This window comes from Eleutherodactylus coqui, chromosome 11 (genome assembly GCF_035609145.1).
Source record: "Eleutherodactylus coqui strain aEleCoq1 chromosome 11, aEleCoq1.hap1, whole genome shotgun sequence".
NCBI classification, from domain to species: domain Eukaryota; kingdom Metazoa; phylum Chordata; class Amphibia; order Anura; family Eleutherodactylidae; genus Eleutherodactylus; species Eleutherodactylus coqui.
The window spans coordinates 553965-577396 of NC_089847.1; the positions used below are offsets into that span (position 1 = coordinate 553965).

A 23432-nucleotide genomic window follows, 5' to 3' on the forward strand; every position below is an offset into this window, starting at 1 on the left:
ACCCAATGATGCACCACGGGTTAAGCCCCGGCCATTAGAGCGGGTCTAAGCTCCAGACCGTACCATCTCGCCCCTACAGTGTGACACTGCAGAGTAGTACTACTTAAAGTGGCGGAGGCCGTTCCGGAGGGACTGAGAAGTGCGGATCAGATGTGCGTCTGTATCCTGAATCCCTGCAGAGAAATTGAGGGGTGGAGTGACTGGAGGCACACGAGACCATGTAAAAGTCTGCGCAGATATAGAGGGAGTCGTAGAGCATTATGCCACATAAGCTCCATGTGTAAAAAGGAGGGAGGTACGAAGTAAGTGCACGGAATGTCCCGGGATCTGCGTGTGTAGATGGAAAGTCCCCCGGTATGGCAGTCGTTACAACCAGCGGTTGGGGAGTATACGCCAATGTAGACAGTGGGGAGAGACTGGGGTAACGAGACCTACTGACCTGGAATCAAGACAGAGACAGACGGGTGTGAGTGCTGAGAGACCGACTGCTGTCAGGTGCAACCGAGTGACAAGCTGGGTGCAAGTGGAGGAGAAAGTGTAAGAAGCGGTAAAGGAGGTCCACCAAAGTTATCGAGAGAGTAGGCAGCCATCGCCAGATAGAAGGAGCGAGCCTGTGAGGCGTCCCGCTGGCCGGCAGGGTATTCCTACTAGAGACTGTCACATGCTGAGATAAGGAGCGGTGGAAGATGTGTCCCATCCAGGACTGGGGAGACTGTGCCATGTGCTCTGCAGCTTTAGCCTTACGGGATGCAAAGTACCGAACTGCAATTGATCCATCACCGCTGCGCCGGCACGCACCCTCCCATCCGCCTCTTCCAGCGATAACACTATATAGGGGGATCGCTGAACATACAATTCCCTAATATTGCCTTTGTGAGTGGCTTCGGGCTGCTGAGGGAATAATACATGTCTTCTGCTAGACGACTACCTTCCAGGACTACTTACCGTCATTCACTCACTTTATATGCTTTTGTTATTGACAGTTAAAAACCACAACCACAGTCGCTGCAAACCGCAACTTCACGGAGGATCGGATCTGGCTGAATGGGAAAGAGGATAATATAAATCAGCCCCGACTCCAGTCCTGCTTACGTGAGAGTAAGAGACATGACGAACATGTAGATAGACAGATAGTGATGTCAGCCCTGAACACCACTGCAATGTACATATAGTATTAATCTACATGTATATCCTGTACTGCTCCTGAGTTACATCCTCTATTATACCCCAGAGCTGCACTCACTATTCTGCTGGTGGAGTCACTGTGTACATACATTACTTATCCTGTACTGATCCTGAGTTACATCCTGTATTATACTCCAGAGCTGCACTCACTATCCTGCTGGTGGAGTCACTGTGTACATACATTACTTATCCTGTACTGATCCTGAGTTACATCCTGTATTATACCCCAGAGCTGCACTCACTATTCTGCTGGTGGAGTCACTGTGTACATACATTACTTATCCTGTACTGATCCTGAGTTACATCCTGTATTATACCCCAGAGCTGCACTCACTATTCTGCTGGTGGAGTCACTGTGTACATACATTACTTATCCTGTACTGATCCTGAGTTACATCCTGTATTATACTCCTGAGCTGCGCTCACTATTCTGCTGGTGGAGTCACTGTGTACATACATTACTTATCCTGTACTGATCCTGAGTTACATCCTGTATTATACCCCAGAGCTGCACTCACTATTCTGCTGGTGGAGTCATTGTGTACATACATTACTTATCCTGTACTGCTCCTGAGTTACATCCTGTATTATACTCCAGAGCTGCGCTCACTATTCTGCTGGTGGAGTCACTGTGTACATACATTACTTATCCTGTACTGATCCTGAGTTACATCCTGTATTATACCCCAGAGCTGCGCTCACTATTCTGCTGGTGGAGTCACTGTGTACATACATTACTTATCCTGTACTGCTCCTGAGTTACATCCTGTATTATACCCCAGAGCTGCACTCACTATTCTGCTGGTGGAGTCACTGTGTACATACATTACTTATCCTGTACTGCTCCTGAGTTACATCCTGTATTATACTCCAGAGCTGCACTCACTATTCTGCTAGTGGAGTCACTGTGTACATACATTACTTATCCTGTACTGCTCCTGAGTTACATCCTGTATTATACTCCAGAGCTGCGCTCACTATTCTGCTGGTGGAGTCACTGTGTACATACATTACTTATCCTGTACTGATCCTGAGTTACATCCTGTATTATACCCCAGAGCTGCGCTCACTATTCTGCTGGTGGAGTCACTGTGTACATACATTACTTATCCTGTACTGCTCCTGAGTTACATCCTGTATTATACCCCAGAGCTGCACTCACTATTCTGCTGGTGGAGTCACTGTGTACATACATTACTTATCCTGTACTGCTCCTGAGTTACATCCTGTAGATCTTTTATTATAAAAGTATAAAACATAACAATAAAAGCAAACTGTAACAATAGTAAATAATAATAATACAACCGTATACAGAGATAAGGCCCTTCACCCAGAGTCCATGGTCCACAAACAAAAGAAACCCCATGTCTGGACTCCCCTCCCCCCTGCCGCACACTCGCACACACACTCAAAACAAAACACAATATACCTAAAAGAAGAGCATCCAGCTATCCAGAAGAGAAAACTAAAACTAAAGCTACAGGTCCAGCCGTACCGCACTGAAACCCCATCATACACAAAATTAGGCAATAACGTAAACATAACATATATATATACCAATAATTAACTAAATATGAAAATAAAGACCAAGCCAACCGGCATACAAAAATAACTAAAGAAAAAATTTTTTTTTTTTTTTTTTTTTTTTTTGGGTCCCCAGTGCAGCTCGGGGGCCATGCCTGCTCCACCAGTCCGTGCCCAGAGTTCTAAAGTTCAGGACGTGCCAAGCCACACCAGGGTTTTTGTTTTTTTTTAATATATATAAACTGTACAACACTCTGCCTGCCGCAGCCTGGGGGCCATGCCCGCTCCACCAGTCCGTGCCCAGAGTTCAATGTTCGGGACGTGCCAGGCTACGGCTCAAGGCGTGAAACCACTCCCCCCCAACCCCCCACCCAACCTAACTACCACCCAGAACGTGAATATATACATATAAAACATACAATAACCAATATACATGACATACACGATATATATTAACATAACCCGAAAGCCTAAGGTCGGCTCACCTGCAGCCCTACTTCACTCCATTTTGCCCAAATCAAAACAAAAAGCTTTATGGTGCACTCACAGCCCGCCACCGGGATTGGAGGTGATAAGCCGGGCACAGACATCACAATGTACTATCCCTTGCATTTTCTCCCTATTCTTTCCCTAATTTGCCCTAGACTGTCCTTAGTCTGCCCCTCAGTCTGACCCTTCATGGAAAACTGTCCCTGCCCTATCCCTCCTCTCTCCCTATCCTGTCCCTCCTCTCTCCCTACTCTGCCCCTAGAAAATTAAGAAAAACAAACTGTCCCTAACGAAATACAAGCCCTCTCCATAGGAGAGAAGCTTTAGATGTGCCCAGCCTCTCATACTCCAAAGAACGCACCTTCACCAGGTCACCCAGGATGTTCCTACATACCGTATCCACGGGGAGGACTTTCAGTTCCGTCGAGATTAAACACCGTGCACTCCAGATGTGGAACCTGACCACTAGGCTAACTAGAAATAAAGTGCAGCGGTCCCTGCCACCAAGGCCTCTGAAGGCTCCATAAGCCCACTCCGCATAGGAGAGGTGTGCCAGCTGAGGCCAGCCTATGGAGACCCCTACCCGTTGGTATACCTCTGTATTAAAGGGGCACTGAAGCAGGAAATGCTCCATGCTTTCCAGCACGTCGCTGCACTCCTGACGGGGGCAACCCCTGTCAATCAGAGGCCTGCTCTTCAAGTTACCCCTTACATACAGTCTCCCGTGAAAGCAGCGCCAAGCCAAGTCCCAAAACTTCAAGGGGACCCGGGTTGAATTCAGTAAACGTAACCCTCCCTCCAGGTCCCGACTTGGGCAGTCCTTGAGCGCCAGGGGCTTCTGGAAATGGGTCAACAGGACTCTTTCGTCGAGGAGCCTCCTCGTCAGAGTCCTGATCTCCCACATCCCCAGACCCCACCGGCGTATCACCTTCAGAACCAAGGTAGCGTAAGCCGGGAGATGTCCGTGCTGCGTGCGAAGGTCCTTCACTCGCCCTCCTGTCTCCCATTCCTGGAAGAAGGGCCGAAACCATCCCCTGCAGGAGTAGACCCACGGAGGAGCCCTCTCTTGCCAGAGGTTGCCTATGTTGATCTTAAAAAAAGTGTTTACAAGAAACACCACGGGGTTGACCATAGACAACCCCCCTAGTCTCCTCGTGCGGTATGTAACATCTCTCCTGATCAGGTTCAACCTGTTCCCCCACAACATTAGGAAGAACAGGTTGTAGACCCGAGTCCAGAGAGGTTCTGGCAAAATGCATACGCTGCCCAGGTAGATGAATAACGGGAGCAGGTATGTTTTGATCAGGCTAATTCTTTCCCGAAGGGTCAAAGACCAACCCTTCCACTGGTTTACCTTGTGAGTTGCACCATCCAGCCTGTCCACCCAATTTTGCATGGGGTAATCCCCCTGGCCGAATTTGATGCCAAGTACTTTTGCTGAAGTTTGGGGCACCGGAAGGGTGTCCGGGAGATCAAACGTAGGATCCCCCCTTCCTAACCAGAGACTTTCACACTTATCCCAGTTGACCATAGACCCGGAAGCTTCCGAGTAGCGGTCCACCTCCGACACCACAAACTCCGCCTCCTCTCTCGAGGACACGAAGAGCGTGACATCATCGGCGTATGCCACTGCCCTCAGGGTAGCCTCCGGCACCGCCCGGTCCATCCCGACCCCTGCTATAGGTCCACAATCAACCCTCCTAAGGAAGGGATCTATCGCAAACGCATACAACAGGGGACTTAGAGGACAGCCCTGGCGGACGCCGGACCCCACCTCAAAAGGGCGGCCGGGCCAACCGTTCACCAGCGGGAAAGTCTCAGCCCCTGCATACAAAGTTCGCAGCCAATCAACAAACCCCACTGGCAGGCCATATCTCAGAAGGACGGACCAGAGGTACTCGTGATTAACCCGATCAAACGCTTTGGCCTGATCCAAGGACAGCAGGTACCCCTCCCAGTGACCAGCCCTACCCTGCTCCACTGCCTCCCGGACACCGAGAACAGCGCTAAAGGTGCTACGGCCTGGAACAGAGCAATGCTGCGCCCCCGAGAGGAGCCGGGGTGCAAACTTGACCAGCCGATTAAACAGCACTTTTGCCAGAACCTTCCTGTCCGTATTGAGAAGCGCTATGGGACGCCAGTTCTCAATACGGCTCGAGTCTTTACCTTTTGACAGAATGATCAAGGCCGACCTCCTCATTGACTTTGGCAGAGTGCCCGAGGAAAGACACTCATTTAATACCTCCGTCAAGAGGGGACTCAAGAGGTCCTTGAAGGTCTTATAATACTCAGATGTTAATCCATCCGGACCTGGCGACTTTTTGGGCCGGAGCCCATCAATCGCCAGTCTAACTTCCTCTTCTCTGATCTCTTCTGTCAAAACGCCAAGAGAGGTGTCCACCCCTGGCCCAGGGACAGTTTCAGCCAGGAAAGCCGACATCACTTCCGAATCTAGATCCCTCTTTCCCAAGAGTTGCGAGTAGTAGGATCTGACGACCTCCAGAATCCCTGATCTGGATCGATTCAGGGACCCCGTACTGTCAATCAGTCCAGTGACCACTTTACTATTCACTGACATCCTACAGTTTTTGTAAGGGTCGGGCGAGCGGTACTTCCCGAAATCCCTCTCAAAAACCAAGGATGCGTGTCTGTCATACTGGCACGTCTTGAGTAAAGATTTCACTCTGGAGATCTCCTCGCGGCTACCTCCAGTCGAAACGAGATGTTCGAGTTTCCTCCTCAGGCCATTGTACAGGCGGTACCTGTCCAGGCATCTGAGGTTGGAGAGCTCACGGAAGAACCTCGCCGCCCTCCTCTTGAACATCTCCCACCACTCTGACTTACTGCTACAGAGATCCAGTAATGGTACCTGGCTCTGCAGAAAATCCTCAAAGGACTGTCTTATCTCTGCTTCCTCCAGGAGTGATGAATTCAGTCTCCACAAACCTCTACCCATCCGGGGGGTCTCTGCAACATTCAGAGAAAACAAAATCAGACAGTGGTCGGAGAATTCCACCTCAACAACGGACACTGGTGAAGAGATGGCTTCCTCCTTCAAATAAAACCTGTCTATTCTAGACCTGCTCTGACCTCTATAATAGGTGAACCCCTCGTGGCCTGGGGTGTGCCGGATGTGGACATCCACCAGGCGAGCCTCGCTAGCTACACTATTAAGTGCGACGCCATCAAAAGTCAACCGCCTGTCTCCAGAGCCTCCCCTATCGCGGGCTCTTGTGACTGTATTAAAGTCACCTCCAAAGACAACTTGGCGGCTGGTAAAAAGGTAGGGCTTGATCCTCATAAAGAGACTCTTCCTGTCCTTTTTTGACTGGGGACCATAGATGTTTACAAGTCTCAATTCTTGTCCCTTCATGAGGACATCTAAGATCAGGCACCTTCCCATTTCTAATTCAATAACTCGTCGGCATTCAACCGCTGCGGTAAAAAGGACCGCCACTCCACTATACGGCTCGGCCGCAAGAGACCAGTAGGAAGGGCCTGACCTCCACTCCCTTTTTGCCTTATGTATGGCTGCCAAATCAGGCAGCCTGGTCTCCTGCAAAAATAAAATGTCGGCTTCAACGCGGCCGAGAAAATCAAAGGCCGCAAATCTAGCCGTATCTGACTTAATGCTGGCAACGTTAATTGATGCCAGAGTCAGCGGAGTGGGTGCCGCCATCATGAGTGATTAAATTAGATGGCTTTCTTCCTCACACCCGCTTCTTCGGGGTCGGAGGAAAGCCCCTTGCTTCTTTTTTTGGACACAGATGTGTCCATAGCAGGGGATCCCCCGACCCCATCGTCCTTGTTTCCAGGCTCCAGAGTAGCCCCCTCCCCGGAAGGAACTAGGCCTCCACAAGGAGGAGACTCAGTGCCCCCTGTTGACCCTTTCTTTGCCCCAGGCACCTTGCCCTTCGCTTCCCCCTCAGAGGAGGAAGAGATGTCTTGAAGGGCCCGGTACCTATTGGAGAGTCCAACTGGAGGCGAGCAGGCTTCTCCTTCCAGTACTTGGCCAGGGGTGGGAGAAGATCTTGAATCCCCCCTTCGCTTTCTCCTAGTGGCACCTAGCTTACGCCGTTTCTCTAACCACCTCTTTCCTTCCTCATCCACACTCTCATAGTGGGAGGAATCTGAAGAGTTGGTCTTTCCCTCCTCCCTCTGGATCCTCCTGTCCTCTTCATCCACTTCGCTGTCCCTCAAAGCCTCAGCCGCGAGATTTGCTTCAGGAACAGGGGCCACCATTGATCCACCTGCTGTGGGCGCTCCTGTCAGCTCCCTGCTCCGTCTGCGCTTGTCCTGACGCCTCTGCTCAGCAGGCGTCTTTTGCCGGTTCTTCCCTGGCTCCTGAGCTCCTCCACCTCTGCTAGTCCCCTCACCCCCAGAGGCCGCACCGTGGCCCCCATCCGTAGGTGCTGAGACCGCATTGGCAAAGGAGCGTGGACAGCGACTGAATGGGTGACCAAGGTCACCACACAGGTTACACCTAATCTCTGCACAGGAGGCGGCTAGATGACCCACACCCCCACACAGAGCGCACTTCAAGGTCTTACAAGCGGCGCTCAAGTGTGAGGGGTCGCCGCACCTGTGGCAGAGCTTCGGCTGCCCCTGGTAAAAGGCCAAGATACGATCCCTGCCGAGGAAGGCTGCAGAAGGTATGTGTGCCACTGAGTTTCCTGAACGCTTCAGCTTGACCATGAATGTCCAGGCCCCGGACCAGATGCCGTGCTCATCCCGGTTCTTTCTGGGCATGTCTGTCACCTCTCCGTATCGACCGAGCCACGTCATAATATCAAAACAAGAAAGCGACTCGTTACGAGTCAAAACGGTCACCTTCTTGACTTCGTTCTGGCGAGACACCACCTGGACGGCAAAGTCTCGCCAGCCGGGCTCGCTTTTCATCAGCTCGTAATTCCCCCAGAAGAGTTCTAGCCCCTCTGGGCGAACGAAGCTGATGTCAAACTCAGACGTGCCGAAGGGATGGATCAGGGCAAAGATGTCAACCGCCCTGAAGCCCATCTTCAGTAGAAGCTCCACTACTCTCGCCCTCGGGGGGCATGTATCATTGCCCCTCCAACGAAGACGGACCACATTCCTACGACCTGCGTCCTGCCCGGGTGTTGGTAGGGACCATACGGTCTCCCCCCTTTGCTCTCGGAAGGCTCCTAAGCCGTGTCTCTCTGTCCAAAGAGATAGGTTCACCTCTCTTCCTCCAACTGTGATTGAACTCTCCCCCTTCCGTAGAGCCCCCAGGAGGCGCTGTTGCAATACGCCCTCTCTAGAGCCTGGAGACAAGGAGGACCCCTCCCCTCCAGCGGCGACACTGGCATAACTCCTACCAGCTGTGGTCGCCACCGGAGGGGCGACTGGAACCTGTGATGTGCCCTGACCATCCCTAGAACCTGTGCCTATATTTACAGTAGGTGCCCCTGTGCCGGGAACAGTAGCTGCAGCCCGTGCCTCCGAGTGCGTCGGAGCATCAGACACACGGGCCGCACCAGACATATCCACACCTTTCATACCAAGACCTTTCATACCAAGACCCTCTGGACCAGACTTTGGGTTGGAAGCAGCTTTTTTATTTTGGGCCTTGGTAGACCTTGGGGGTGGCACTGCTGCCCCATCTTGCGCAGCTGCAACCACCGTAATGACCCCCCCATGGTCAGCACTCTGCATTCCAGCACTTTTAGTATTTTTATTTTTGCTTTTTTCCTTACTTTTGCCAGCAGCCTCCGCATCACTGGGTGCCTGGGACCTAGACTGGGACCTAGACTGAGGGACCCCTGCAGACCGACCTGTCGCACGGGGGACCCCCGATCCCGACCCCGCAGCACCCTCCGCATCACTGGCCTTACTGGTGCTGGCAGTTCCGCCACTGCCAAATTCTTTTGCCACCTTGCCTTGTCCTGTGCTGGCCGCCCTGCTGGCTGTTTCTGTCACTGCACTAACTGAAACAGGGACAGGGGACCCGGCCAGTTTAACTCCTTTATCCCTGTTCCCATGTTCAAAACCCACTGCAGAGTCAGAAACCGGGGTTCTCAGGGTGGGGGTGCCCTGATCCGACTTTGCAGCCAAACCAGCGCCCCCCGTCACATACACAAATTTCTCCTGCACCAAATTCTTTTTTTTCCCTTTTTTTGTCTTGATTTTCACATCCTCCTCTGGTAAATCATCACCAAACTGAAGGCCGCTCATATTAGGGGGGGATTCCAACAGCCTTATCTGCTGCATTATTAAAGCGCCCCCATCGCTTTTATCTTCCTCTGGATCTGAATCCCCGGAGGTTGCAGGCAGCGCAACCTGCTCCGGCCGGAGGCTGCTGGTGGTTGTAGTGCCACTCTGGGTCTGCTCTCCTGAGCAGACAGGCTGTTCCCTCAGGCTATCCTCAAAGGCATCCTCCTCAGTACAGTCACCACCGCTGTCTCCATCGCTGGAGTGATCAGCCTTCTTGTGACCGCTGTATCCTGATGCCATTTTGGAAAATCTATCACCGTTAAGTAACTTTTCCCTAAAGGGACCACTTTGCTCCAGAATCCTGTCCCTCTCTTCCTTGCAGCTCTGTATGCAATCTTTACAGTCCTGTATAGTCTTGCTTATTACATCTTTCTTGCCTTTAGCGGCGGTCTGGTCCTTTAGCGACCTGGCCGACCGCAGCTTCTCCTTCTGCAGGAGGATTTCTCTCCCCGCACGCTCATAGTCCGCCATGCTGGTGGCCAGACGGGAGGCCAGCTCTACCACCGACTCCCCTTTCCTGCGATCACTCCACTGCGGCTTACCTCCTTTGCTGAGCGTTTGGCTGCGAGTTTGACTGCGGGTCATCATTTCGCTTCCGGCGCTGTCAGATGCAGCTGCACCAGCCTGCTGGGCCATGTCACTGCGCCTGCGACCCGGACCCTCTCTCTTCGCAGCTTTACTAGCTGCTCCGGCTTTCCTGGTTGTTGCTGCTGAAACCACGTATGCCGCCAGCGCCGCTGATGGTGTTGTCGCTGCCTTCTCAGCATTCCCCCCCTCCGACCGAAGCCGGGGGGGGGAATTGCGTGGCTCCATAGAACAAGAAGCCCAGATGAGTGCACTGATCCTGGGATCCAAAACAGGCTTCCAGCTGGGACTGCAGCCACACCCTGGTTCTCTGAGGAGCTCCAACAAACCACACCTTACTCCAGAGATGCACTCACTATTCTGCTGGTGGAGTCACTGTGTACATACATTACTTATCCTGTACTGATCCTGAGTTACATCCTGTATTATACCCCAGAGCTGCACTCACTATTCTGCTGGTGGAGTCACTGTGTACATACATTACTTATCCTGTACTGCTCTCTAGTTACATCCTGTATTATACTCCAGAGCTGCACTCACTATTCTGCTGGTGGAGTCACTGTGTACATACATTACTTATCCTGTACTGCTCCTGAGTTACATCCTGTATTATACTCCAGAGCTGCACTCACTATTCTGCTGGTGGAGTCACTGTGTACATACATTACTTATCCTGTACTGCTCCTGAGTTACATCCTGTATTATACTGCAGAGCTGCACTCACTATTCTGCTGGTGGAGTCACTGTGTACATACATTACTTATCCAGTACTGATCCGGAGTTACATCCTGTATTATACTGCAGAGCTGCACTCACTATTCTGCTGGTGGAGTCACTGTGTACATACATTACTTACCCTGTACTGATCCGGAGTTACATCCTGTATTATACTGCAGAGCTGCACTCACTATTCTGCTGGTGGAGTCACTGTGTACATACATTACTTATCCTGTACTGACCCTGAGTTACATCCTGTATTATACTCCAGAGCTGCACTCACTATTCTGCTGGTGGAGTCACTGTGTACATACATTACTTATCCTGTACTGATCCTGAGTTACATCCTGTATTATACTCCAGAGCTGCACTCACTATTCTGCTGGTGGAGTCACTGTGTACATACATTACTTATCCTGTACTGACCCTGAGTTACATCCTGTATTATACTCCAGAGCTGCACTCACTATTCTGCTGGTGGAGTCACTGTGTACATACATTACTGATCCTGTACTGCTCCTGAGTTACATCCTGTATTATACTCCAGAGCTGCACTCACTATTCTGCTGGTGGAGTCACTGTGTACATACATTACTTATCCTGTACTGCTCCTGAGTTACATCCTGTATTATACTGCAGAGCTGCACTCACTATTCTGCTGGTGGAGTCACTGTGTACATACATTACTTATCCTGTACTGCTCCTGAGTTACATCCTGTATTATACTCCAGAGCTGCACTCACTATTCTGCTGGTGGAGTCACTGTGTACATACATTACTTACCCTGTACTGATCCGGAGTTACATCCTGTATTATACTGCAGAGCTGCACTCACTATTCTGCTGGTGGAGTCACTGTGTACATACATTACTTATCCTGTACTGACCCTGAGTTACATCCTGTATTATACTTCAGAGCTGCACTCACTATTCTGCTGGTGGAGTCACTGTGTACATACATTACTTATCCTGTACTGATCCGGAGTTACATCCTGTATTATACTGCAGAGCTGCACTCACTATTCTGCTGGTGGAGTCACTGTGTACATACATTACTTATCCTGTACTGACCCTGAGTTACATCCTGTATTATACTCCAGAGCTGCACTCACTATTCTGCTGGTGGAGTCACTGTGTACATACATTACTTATCCTGTACTGACCCTGAGTTACATCCTGTATTATACTCCAGAGCTGCACTCACTATTCTGCTGGTGGAGTCACTGTGTACATACATTACTTATCCTGTACTGACCCTGAGTTACATCCTGTAGATCTTTTATTATAAAAGTAAAAAACACAACAAAGACAAACTGTAACAATAAGAATAACCATATAAAGCAATATAAGGCCCTTCCCCCACAGTCCGTGATCCATAAACAAAGTAAAATGTCCATATCCGGGTTTCCTCCCCGACGTACACACCCACACACATACACACTCAGCATATAACACAATATACAAGTATATACCTAAAATATAAAACTAAGGAAACTATAACTACATAAACCCTGTAAACTATAACTCCAGGTCCAGCCGTGCCGCACTGCACCCACACAGAACAAATGTAAGCAATAACATAAACAGCATAAATAACTGAAATAGCAACATAAATAAGCAAATTCAAACAGAAAGACCGAGCCAACTGGCATAAATAACTAACTAAAAATATGCTTGGTTTTTTTTTTTTTTGTTTTTTTGTTTTTTTTTTTGGGTCCCCAGTGCAGCTTGGGGGCCAAGCCTGCTCCACCAGTCCATGCCCAGAGTTCTTAGTTCAGGATGTGCCAAGCCACACCAGGGTTTTTTTTTTTAGAAATAGCACACTGTGCCTGCCGCAGCCTGGGGGCCATGCCCGCTCCACCAGTCCGTGCCCAGAGTTCAATGTTCGGGACGTGCCAGGCTACGGCTCGAGGCGTGAATCCCTCTCCCCCCAACTCCCCACCCAACCTACCTACCACCCAGAACGTGAATATATACAATATACAATATATACAAAAGCATAATACACTCCAATATCAACATACATAATATATACTATATACATAACCCGAAAGCCTAAGGTCGGCTCTCCTGCAGCCCTACTTCATTCCATTTTGCCCATACCAAAACAAAAAGCTTCATGGTGCACTCACAGCCCCCCACCGGGATTGGAGGTGATAAGCCGGGCACAGACATCACAATGTTCTATCCCTTGAATTTAAAAAGGTGTCCCTATTCTCTCCCTAATTTGCCCTAGACTGTCCTTAGTCTGCCCCTCAGTCTGACCCTTCATGGAAAACTGTCCCTGCCCTATCCCTCCTCTTTCCCTATCCTGTCCCTATTCTCTCCCTACTCTGCCCCTAGAAGATTAAGAAAAGACTGTCCCTAACGAAATACAAGCCCTCTCCATAGGAGAGAAGCTTTAGATGTGCCCAGCCTCTCATACTCCAAAGAACGCACCTTCACCAGGTCACCCAGGATGTTCCTACATACCGTATCCACGGGGAGGACTTTCAGTTCCGTCGAAATCAGGCACCGTGCACTCCAGATGTGGAACCTGACCACTAGGCTAACTAGAAATAAAGTGCAGCGGTCCCTGCCACCAAGGCCTCTGAAGGCTCCATAAGCCCACTCCGCATAGGAGAGGTGTGCCAGCTGATGCCAGCCTATGGAGACCCCTACCCGTTGGTATACCTCTGTATTAAAGGGGCACTGAAGCAGGAAATGCTCCATGCTTTCCAGCACGTCGCTGCACTCCTGACGGGGGCAACCCCTGTCAATCAGAGGCCTGCTCTTCAAGTTACCCCTTACATACAGTCTCCCGTGAAAGCAGCGCCAAGCCAAGTCCCAAAACTTCAAGGGGACCCGGGTTGAATTCAGTAAACGTAACCCTCCCTCCAGGTCCCGACTTGGGCAGTCCTTGAGCGCCAGGGGCTTCTGGAAATGAGTCAACAGGACTCTTTCGTCGAGGAGCCTCCTCGTCAGAGTCCTGATCTCCCACATCCCCAGACCCCACCGGCGTATCACCTTCAGAACCAAGGTAGCGTAAGCCGGGAGATATCCATGCTGCGTGCGAAGGTCCTTCACTCGCCCTCCTGTCTCCCATTCCTGGAAGAAGGGCCGAAACCATCCCCGGCAGGAGTAGACCCACAGAGGAGCCCTTTCTTGCCAGAGGTTGCCTATGTTAATCTTAAAAAAGGTGTCTACAAGAAACACCACGGGGTTGACCATAGATAACCCCCCTAGTCTCCTCGTGCGGTATGTAACATCTCTCCTGATCAGGTTCAACCTATTCCCCCACAACATTAGGAAGAACAAGTTGTAGACCCGGGTCCAGAGAGGTTCTGGCAAAATGCATACGCTGCCCAGGTAGATGAATAAAGGGAGCAGGTATGTTTTGATCAGGCTAACTCTTTCCCGAAGGGTCAAAGACCAACCCTTCCACTGGTTTACCTTCTGAGTGGCACCATCCAGCCTGTCTACCCAATTTTGCATGGGGTAATCCCCCTGGCCAAATTTGATGCCAAGAACTTTTGCTGAAGTCTGGGGCACCGGAAGAGTGTCCGGGAGATCAAACACAGGATCCCCCCTTCCTAACCAGAGACTTTTGCACTTATCCCAGTTGACTCTGGACCCGGATGCCTCTGAGTAGGCATCCACCTCCGACACCACAAACTCCGCCTCCTCCCTTGAGGATACGAAGAGCGTGACATCATCGGCGTATGCCACTGCCCTCAGGGTAGCCTCCGGCACCGCCCGGTCCATCCCGACCCCTGCTATAGGTCCACGATCAACCCTCCTAAGAAAGGGATCTATCGCAAACACATACAACAGGGGACTTAGAGGACAGCCCTGACGGACACCGGAACCCACCTCAAAAGGGCGGCCAAGCCAACCGTTCACCAGCGGGAAAGTCTCAGCCCCTGCATACAATGTTCGCAGCCAATCAACAAACCCCACTGGCAGGCCATATCTCAGAAGGACTGACCAGAGGTACTCGTGATTAACCCGATCAAACGCTTTGGCCTGATCCAAGGACAGCAAGTACCCCTCCCAGTGACCAGCCTTACCCTGCTCCACTGCCTCCCGGACACCAAGAACAGCGCTAAAGGTGCTACGGCCTGGAACAGAGCAATGCTGGGCCCCCGAGAGGAGCTGGGGTGCAAACTTGACCAACCGATTAAACAGCACTTTTGCCAGAACCTTCCTGTCCGTATTGAGAAGTGCTATGGGACGCCAGTTCTCAATACGGCTCGAGTCTTTACCCTTTGCCAGAAGGATCAAAGCTGACCTCCTCATTGACTTTGGCAGAGTGCCCGAGGAAAGACACTCATTTAATACCTCCGTCAAGAGGGGACTCAAGAGGTCCTTGAAGGTCTTATAATACTCGGATGTTAGTCCATCCGGTCCTGGCGATTTTTTGAGCCGGAGCCCATCAATCGCCAGTTTAACTTCCTCTATTCTGATCTCTCCTGTCAAAACATCAAGAGAGGTGTCTACCCCCGGCTCAGGGACAGTTTCAGCCAGGAAAGCCGACATCACTTCCGAATCTAGATCCCTCTTTCCCAAGAGTTGCGAGTAGTAGGATCTGACGACCTCCAGAATCCCTGATCTGGATCGATTCAGGGATCCTGTACTATCGATCAGTCCAGTGACCACTTTACTATTCACTGACATCCTACAGTTTCTGTAAGGGTCGGGCGAGCGGTACTTCCCGAAATCCCTCTCAAAAACCAAGGATGCGTGTCTATCGTACTGGCACTTCTTGAGCAAAGATTTCACTCTGGAGATCTCCTCGCGGCTACCTCCAGTCGAAACGAGATGTTCGAGTTTCCTCCTCAGGCCGTTGTACAGGCGGTACCTGTCCAGGCATCTGAGGTTGGAGAGCTCTCGGAAGAACCTTGCCGCCCTCCTCTTGAACATCTCCCACCACTCTGACTTACTGCTACAGAGATCCAGTAATGGTACCTGGCTCTGCAGAAAATCCTCAAAGGACTGTCTTATCTCTGCTTCCTCCAGGAGTGATGAATTCAGTCTCCAAAAACCTCTGCCCATCCGGGGGGTCTCTGCAACATTCAGAGAAAACAATATTAGACAGTGATCGGAGAATTCCACCTCAACAACGGACACTGGTGAAGAGATGGCTTCCTCCTTCAAATAAAACCTGTCTATTCTAGACCTGCTCTGACCTCTATAATAGGTGAACCCCTCGTGGCCTGGGGTGTGCCGGATGTGGACATCCACCAGACGAGCTTCGCTAGCTATGCTATTAAGTGCGACGCTGTCAAAAGTCAACCGCCTGTCTCCAGAGCCTCCCCTATCGCGGGCTCTCGTGACTGCATTAAAGTCACCTCCAAAGACAACTTGGCGGCTGGTAAAAAGGTAGGGCTTGATCCTCATAAAGAGACTCTTCCTGTCCTTTTTTGACTGGGGACCGTAGATGTTGACAAGTCTTAATTCTTGTCCCTTCATGAGGACATCTAAGATCAGGCACCTTCCCATTTCTAATTCAATAACTCGTCGGCATTCAACCGCTGCGGTAAAAAGGACCGCCACTCCACTATACGGCTCGGCCGCAAGAGACCAGTAGGAAGGGCCTGACCTCCACTCCCTTTTTGCCTTATGTATGGCTGCCAAATCGGACAGCCTGGTCTCCTGCAAAAATAAAATGTCGGCTTCAACGCGGCCGAGAAAATCAAAGGCCGCAAATCTAGCCGTATCAGACTTAATGCTGGCAACGTTAATTGATGCCAGAGTCAGCGGAGTGGGTGCCGCCATCATGAGTGATTAAATTAGACGGCTTTCTTCCTCACACCCGCTTCCTCGGGGTCAGAGGAAATCCCCTTGCCTCTTTTTTTGGACACAGATGTGTCCATAGCAAGGGATCCCCCGACCCCGTCGTCCTTGTTTCCAGGCTCCAGAGTAGCCTCCACCCCGGAAGGAACTATGCCTTCACGAGGTGGAGACTCAGCGCCCCCTGTTGACCCTTTCTTTGCCCTAGGAACCTTGCCCTCTGCCTCCCCCTCAGAAGAGGAGGAAGAGATGTCTCGGAGGGCTCGGAACCTATTGGAGAGTCCAACTGGAGGTGAGCAGGCTTTTCCTTCCAGTACTTGGCCCGGGGTGGGAGAAGATCTTGAATCCCCCCTTCGTTTCCTCCTCGTGGCACCTAGCTTACGCCGTTTCTCTAGCCATCTCTTGCCTTCCCCATCCACACTTTCACAGTGGGAGGAATCTGCAGAGTTGGTCTCCTCCCTCTGGATCCTCCTGTCCTCCTCATCTAAATCGCTGTCCCTCAAAGCCTCAGCCGCGAGATTTGCTTCTGGAACAGGGGCCACCATCGACCCACCTGCTGTGGGTGCTCCTGTCAGCTCCCTGCTCCGTCTGCGTTTCTCCTGACGCCTCTGCTCTGCAGGCGTCTTTTGCCGGTTCTTCCCTGGCTCCTGAGCTCCTCCACCTCTGCTGGTCCCCTCACCCCCGGAGGCCACATCATGACCCCCATCCGTAGGTGCTGAGACCGCATTGGCAAAGGAGCGCGGACAGCGACTAAATGGGTGACCGAGGTCACCACACAGGTTACACCTAATCTCTGCACAGGAGGCGGCTAGATGACCAAGACCCCCACACAGAGCGCACTTCAAGGTCTTACAAGCGGCGCTCAAGTGTGAGGGGTCGCCGCACCTGTGGCAGAGCTTCGGCTGCCCCTGGTAAAAGGCCAAGATACGATCCCTGCCGAGGAAGGCTGCAGATGGTATGTGTGCCACTGAGTTACCTGAACGCTTCAGCTTGACCATGAACGTCCAGGCCCCAGACCATATGCCGTGCTCATCCCTGTTCTTTTGGGGCATCTCCGTCACCTCTCCGTACCTACTGAGCCACGTCATGATGTCAAAGCAAGAAAGTGACTCATTACGAGTCAAAACGGTCACCTTCTTGATACCGTTCTGGCGAGACACCACCTGGATGGCAAAGTCTCGCCAACCGGGCTCGTTTTTCACCAGCTCGTAATTCCCCCAGAAGATTTCTAGGCCCTCTGGGCGAACGAAACTGATGTCAAACTCAGACGTGCCGTAGGGATGGATCAGGGCAAAGATGTCAACCGCCCTGAAGCCCATCTTCAGCAGAAGCTCCACTACCCTTGCCCTCGGGGGGCATGCATCATTGCCTCTCCAACGAAGACGGACCACATTCCTACGACCTGCGTCCTGCCCGGGTGTCGGTAGGGACCATACGGTCTCCCCCCTTTGCTCTCGGAAGGCACCCAAGCCATGTCTCTCTTTCCAGAGAGATAGATCCACCTCTCTTCCTCCAACTGTGATTGTACTCTCCCCCTTCCGTAAAGCCTCCAGGAGACGCTGTTGCAAAACGCCCTCCCTAGAGCCTGGAGACAAGGAGGACCCCTCCCCTCCAGCGGCGACACTGGCATAACTCCTACCAGGTGTTGTCGCCGCCGGAGGGGCGACTGGACCCCATGACCCCTCTGGCCTAACTACCTTATCCCCTGGGCCTCCAGATTCCTGGCCGCCAGGGGTACCCGAGGTGCCCGGAGGCCCAGCAACTGCAGAGGAACGTGTACCCTCGGCCTTGTCCCTTACATCTGCCGCACGCTCTCGCACATTCATCCCCGGATCTACCACTTTTTTCGTTGGATCATGTGGTCCATGGGTCCTGGCCTCTCCAGAGGTAGATGGTAAAACCTCCGGATTTTTGCTTGTGTTTTTACTTTTTCTTTTTTTCTTTTTTGCCTCCGCATCACTGGAGGCGCGGGATCCGGCCTGACTTGCTCCCAAATTATGGGAGACCCCTGATTTTAAGTCCACAGCCCCCTCCGCATCACAGGCAGCACTTGCTGCATTAGTGGCACCGCTGCCACCCTCCTTTCCGGTACCGCGACCTGCATCTGTACTGGCCTTTACTGCACCTTTCTTACTGATCTCCTTGCCCTTGTTACCAACTAGCACAGGGACAGGGGGTCTGACCAGCTGGGCCCTTTTCTCCCCAACTTCCCGCTCCAGGCCCACCACAGAGCCCGAGCCAGGGGGGTTTTTGGGGTCAGAACTCTGATCCGACTTTGCAGCCAGACCAGAGCTCCCAGGAACGAACACAAGCTTTTCCTGCAGCTTCTCCGGTTTCTTTTTCTTTCTCTTTATCTTTGTGCCCTGCTCTGGCAACTCGTCGCCAAACATGAAGCCCTCCATATGTACAGAGGCTTCCGGCTGCGGGGTCTTCTGTAGCTGCAATCTCCCTGTTCTTTCCTCCACCTCAGATTCCCCTGAGGTGGAAGGCAGCGCAATCTCTTCAGGTAGCTTGCCTCTGGGACTTGTAGTGCCTCTGGGCGTTGGTGCCAAGTCTTGAGAGCACACAGGCTGCTCCAGGGTCTCCTGCACATCCTCAAACTCTTCATCTGAGGCTTCACCATCACTTGACTCATGGTCACTGCACCTTGCCGCCATCTTAGCAAAGCGGTCGTCGTTCAGAATTTTTTCTTTAAAGGGCCCGCTCTCCTCCAGGATCTTTGCCCTCACCGCTTCCCACATCTTTATGCAGTCTTTGCACTTTTTTATCGCTGACCTGGCTTCTGCCTGTTTGTCTTTAGAAGCTTTTTGCTCCAGTAACATTTTGGCGTCACGGAGCTTCCCTTTTTGTACCACCAACATTTTCCCTGCAAAGTTGTAGTCGGTGATGTTTTTAGCCAGCCTGGAGGCCAGCTCAATCACGGATTCCTCCTTCTTTTTGTCACTCCACATTCCCGTGCTTACCGGTATCTGCGGCTCACCTGCTCTCCTGCGGGTCTGGCTGCGCGTAACCATCTCACTCCCGGTGCTGTCAGAAGCTGCCGTGCTGACAAACGGAGCCACGCTGCTGCAGCCACGGCCCGGACCCAGTCTCTTCTTACCTCCAGCAGCTCCTGTCTTCTTGCGGACTGCTGGCTTTTCTGGCACCCGTGGCAAAGTTTTTTCGGAAGACTCTGATGCCACCATTGCCATCACTTCCCTCCCTCCCCCCAAGTGGCCCCGGGGGGAGGAGGTGCGGTACTCCATGTCCAACAAAGCCCAGAAAAGTGCACCTTCTCTGGGATCCAAACTCAGCAGAACCTCCTTCTCTGACCACACCCTGGAAGTTGCAGAGCTTAACCAGCACACACCCAACTCCAGAAGCTGCACTCACTATTCTGCTGGTGGAGTCACTGTGTACATACATTACTTATCCTGTACTGCTCCTGAGTTACATCCTGTATTATACCCCAGAGCTGCACTCACTGTTCTGCTGGTGGAGTCACTGTGTACATACATTACTTATCCTGTACTGATCCTGAGTTACATCCTGTATTATACCCCAGAGCTGCACTCACTATTCTGCTGGTGGAGTCACTGTGTACATACATTACTTAACCTGTACTGATCCTGAGTTACATCCTGTATTATACCCCAGAGCTGCACTCACTGTATGGTGGTGGAGTCACTGTGTACATACATTACTTATCCTGTACTGATCCTGAGTTACATCCTGTAGATCTTTTTATTATAAAAGTGAAAAACATAACAATAAACAGAACATAAATATCGCTCACTTGGCATAAGACATAAACATAAAACAAAACCAAATCATCACTTATATTAACTGTACTTTGCCTTACTGCAGGACAAAAGAAAAAGGTCCATCTGGTCCAAATAATACACACCGCACACTACACCAACCTGCACTCCAAACTACACTCACTCATCCTCACCAATACATATACACTACATACTACATATAACAATATACACACATGTGAGAAAAACATCCCTAACTCTCAGGATCCAGCCCGAAATCCCAAAAGAAGAAAGAAAACGACTAATAACTGAAAACCCAGCCGAATGAATTATATAATAACAATAATACTAACAACAATAACAAAAGTAATAATAATAACAACCCAATCCCCATTTTTTTGTAATGTTTTTTTTTAGTTTTTTTTTGTGATGCCCACTACCTAAATAATAAAGCCTTACATAATCCTAAACTAACCATATAACCAGATCAAACCACCCCCCCCCACACACACACACACACAAAACCCCTATGGTGCAGCCTGGGAGCCACGCCTGCATCCCAAGTCTGTGCTCAATGTCTATGTCCAGGACGAGCCGAGCTGCACCGTATTACACGCCCTGCCCGCCGCAGCCTGAGGGCCACGCCCGCACCAACAGTCCGTGCCCAGTGTTCATTGTCCGGGACGTGTCAAGCTACGGCTGAGGCATAAATCCCCCCTCCCCCCAATAAGCCCCCACCCAACCTATCTATAACCTCTTATACCAAACTTATAATACCGTACGTCACAACAAGAACTAAGCACAAGCACACAATACGACCCGAAAGCCTAAGGTTCAGTTACCTGCAGCCGTACATACTTTATCTTTGACCGAAAACAAAAACTCTACTAGTGTCACACTCAGCCCTCCACCAGGACTGGATATGATAAGCCGGGCACCGACCAAATAGATAAACACTATCCCTATAGTTAATCTGTCCCTACAATGTCCCTACTCCTTCCCTAAAACTTACCCTCAGTGAAAACTGTCCCTACCTCTCCCTATTCTGTCCCTACAAAGACCCTAACAATAAGAAGACTGTCCCTAACGGAATACAAACCCTCTCCATAGGAGAGAGGCCTTAGTCATGCCCAACCTCTCATAATCCAGAGAGCGCACCTTCACCAGGTCACCCAGGATGTTTCTATTCACCTCATCCACGTGGAGGATTTTCTCTTCCGTCGAGACTAAACACCGTGCATTCCAAATGTGAAACCTGACCACTAGGCTGACTAAGAATAAAGTGCACCAGTCCCGGCCACCAAGGTCCCTGAATGCCCCATAGACCCATTCCGCATACGAGAGGCGTGCCAACCTGGGCCAACCAATGGAGGCTGCCGCCCGATTGTATACCTCTGTATTAAAGGGACACTGAAGCAGGAAATGCTCCATGCTTTCCAGCACATCGCTGCACTCCTGGCGGGGACAACCCCTATCCACCAGTGGCCTGCTCTTCGAGTTCCCTGAACGCTTTAGTTTCACCATAAACGTCCAGGTTCCGGACCAGATGCCGTGTTCGTCCCTGTTCTTATTGGGCATGTCTACCACCTCTCCGTACCGACTTATCCAAGTCATTATATCATAACAAGAGAGGGACTCGTTACGAGTCAAAACGGTCACTCTCTTGACTCCAGTCTGGCGGGTTACCACTTGTGCAGCGAAACCGCGCCAGCCGGGCTCGTCCTTCATCAACTCGTAGTTCCCCCCCAAAAGAGCTCAAGGCCCTCTGGGCGAACAAAGCTGATGTCGAACTCAGACGTGCCGTAAGGATGGATCAGGGCATAGATGTCATTCGCCCTGAACCCCATCTTCAGCAGAAGCTCCACCACCTTACTCCTGGATGGGCATGCGTCATTGCCTCTCCACTGAAGACGAGCCACATTCCTACGGCCAATGTCCTGCCCGGTTGTCACATAGTAACATAGTATGTAAGGCTGAATGAAGACAATGTCCATCTAGTCCAGCCTGTTTATCCTCCTTTGTTGATCCAGAGGAAGGCAAAAAACCCCAAGAGCAGAAGCCAATTAGCCCTTTTGGGGAAAAAATTCCTTCCCGACTCCCTAATGGCAATCAGACTGTTCCCTGGATCAACCCCTAATAGTTCCTACCTGCCTGTATACCCGGATTAACAATTAACCTAAGATTTATATCCTATAATGTCCTTCCTCTCCAGAAAGACATCAAGTCCCCTTTTAAACTCCTCTATGGATCCTGCCATCACCACATCCTCCGGTAGAGAGTTCCACAGCCTAACTGCTCTTACAGTAAAGAACCCCCTTCTGTGTTGGTGATGAAACCTACTTTCCTCTAATCGTAGCGGATGTCCTCTTGTTACTGTCGTGGTCCTGGGTGTAAACAGATCGCGGGAGAGATCCTTGTATCGTCCCCTCATGTACTTATACATGGTTATTTGCTCGCCCCTTAGCCGTCTTTTTTCCAGGTAAATAATCCCAGTTTTGGTGCCTCTCTCGGTATTCCAGTCCCGTCATTCCATGTATTAGTTTAGTTGCCCTTCTTTAAACCCCCTCCAGCACTGTAACATCTTTCCTGAGCGCCGGTGACCAGAACTGCACGCAGTATTCCATGTGAGGCCTGACAAGTGCCTTATATAGTGGAAGGATAATGTTCTCGCCCCTCGCCCCTATACCTCTTTTACTGCACCCCAAGACTTTATTTCCCTTTGCAGCAGCTGACTGGCATTGGTTACTCCAGTTTAGTCTACAGACCACTAGTACCCCCAGATCCTTTTCCATATCACTTTTCCCTAGTGGTACCCCAATAAGTGAATATTGGTGACATCCGTTTCTCCTGCCCATGTGCATAGTCTTACATTTTTCAACATTGACCTTCATTCACCATTTGCCATTTTCCTGCCCAAGCCCCCAGCTTATCTCGGTCCGTTTGTAGCCGCACATTGTCCTCCGTTGCATTAATTATATTGTATAATTTTGTGTCATCTGCAAATATTGATATTTTGCTGTGCAGCCCCTCTATCAGGTCATTGATAAATATATTGAACAGAGTGGGGCCTAATACTGAACCCTGTGGCCCCCCACTAGCGACTGTGGTCCAATCAGAGTACGAACCATTTATTACCACCCTCTGCTTTCTATCATTGAGCCAATTTTTTACCCACTTACACACGTTTTCG

At 50.9% G+C, this 23432-nt stretch overlaps 1 protein-coding gene across 1 annotated transcript in view; it reads left to right on the forward strand.

Moving 5' to 3' along the window:
- The window catches only part of MVD (mevalonate diphosphate decarboxylase), a 45914-nt gene that overhangs the window by 1160 nt on the left and 21322 nt on the right, over positions 1-23432 (forward strand). Inside the window, exon 3 of the mRNA XM_066582479.1 lies at positions 984-1098. Within this exon, the coding sequence (XP_066438576.1) occupies positions 984-1098 (115 nt within the window). The remainder of the gene's footprint in view (positions 1-983; positions 1099-23432) is intronic.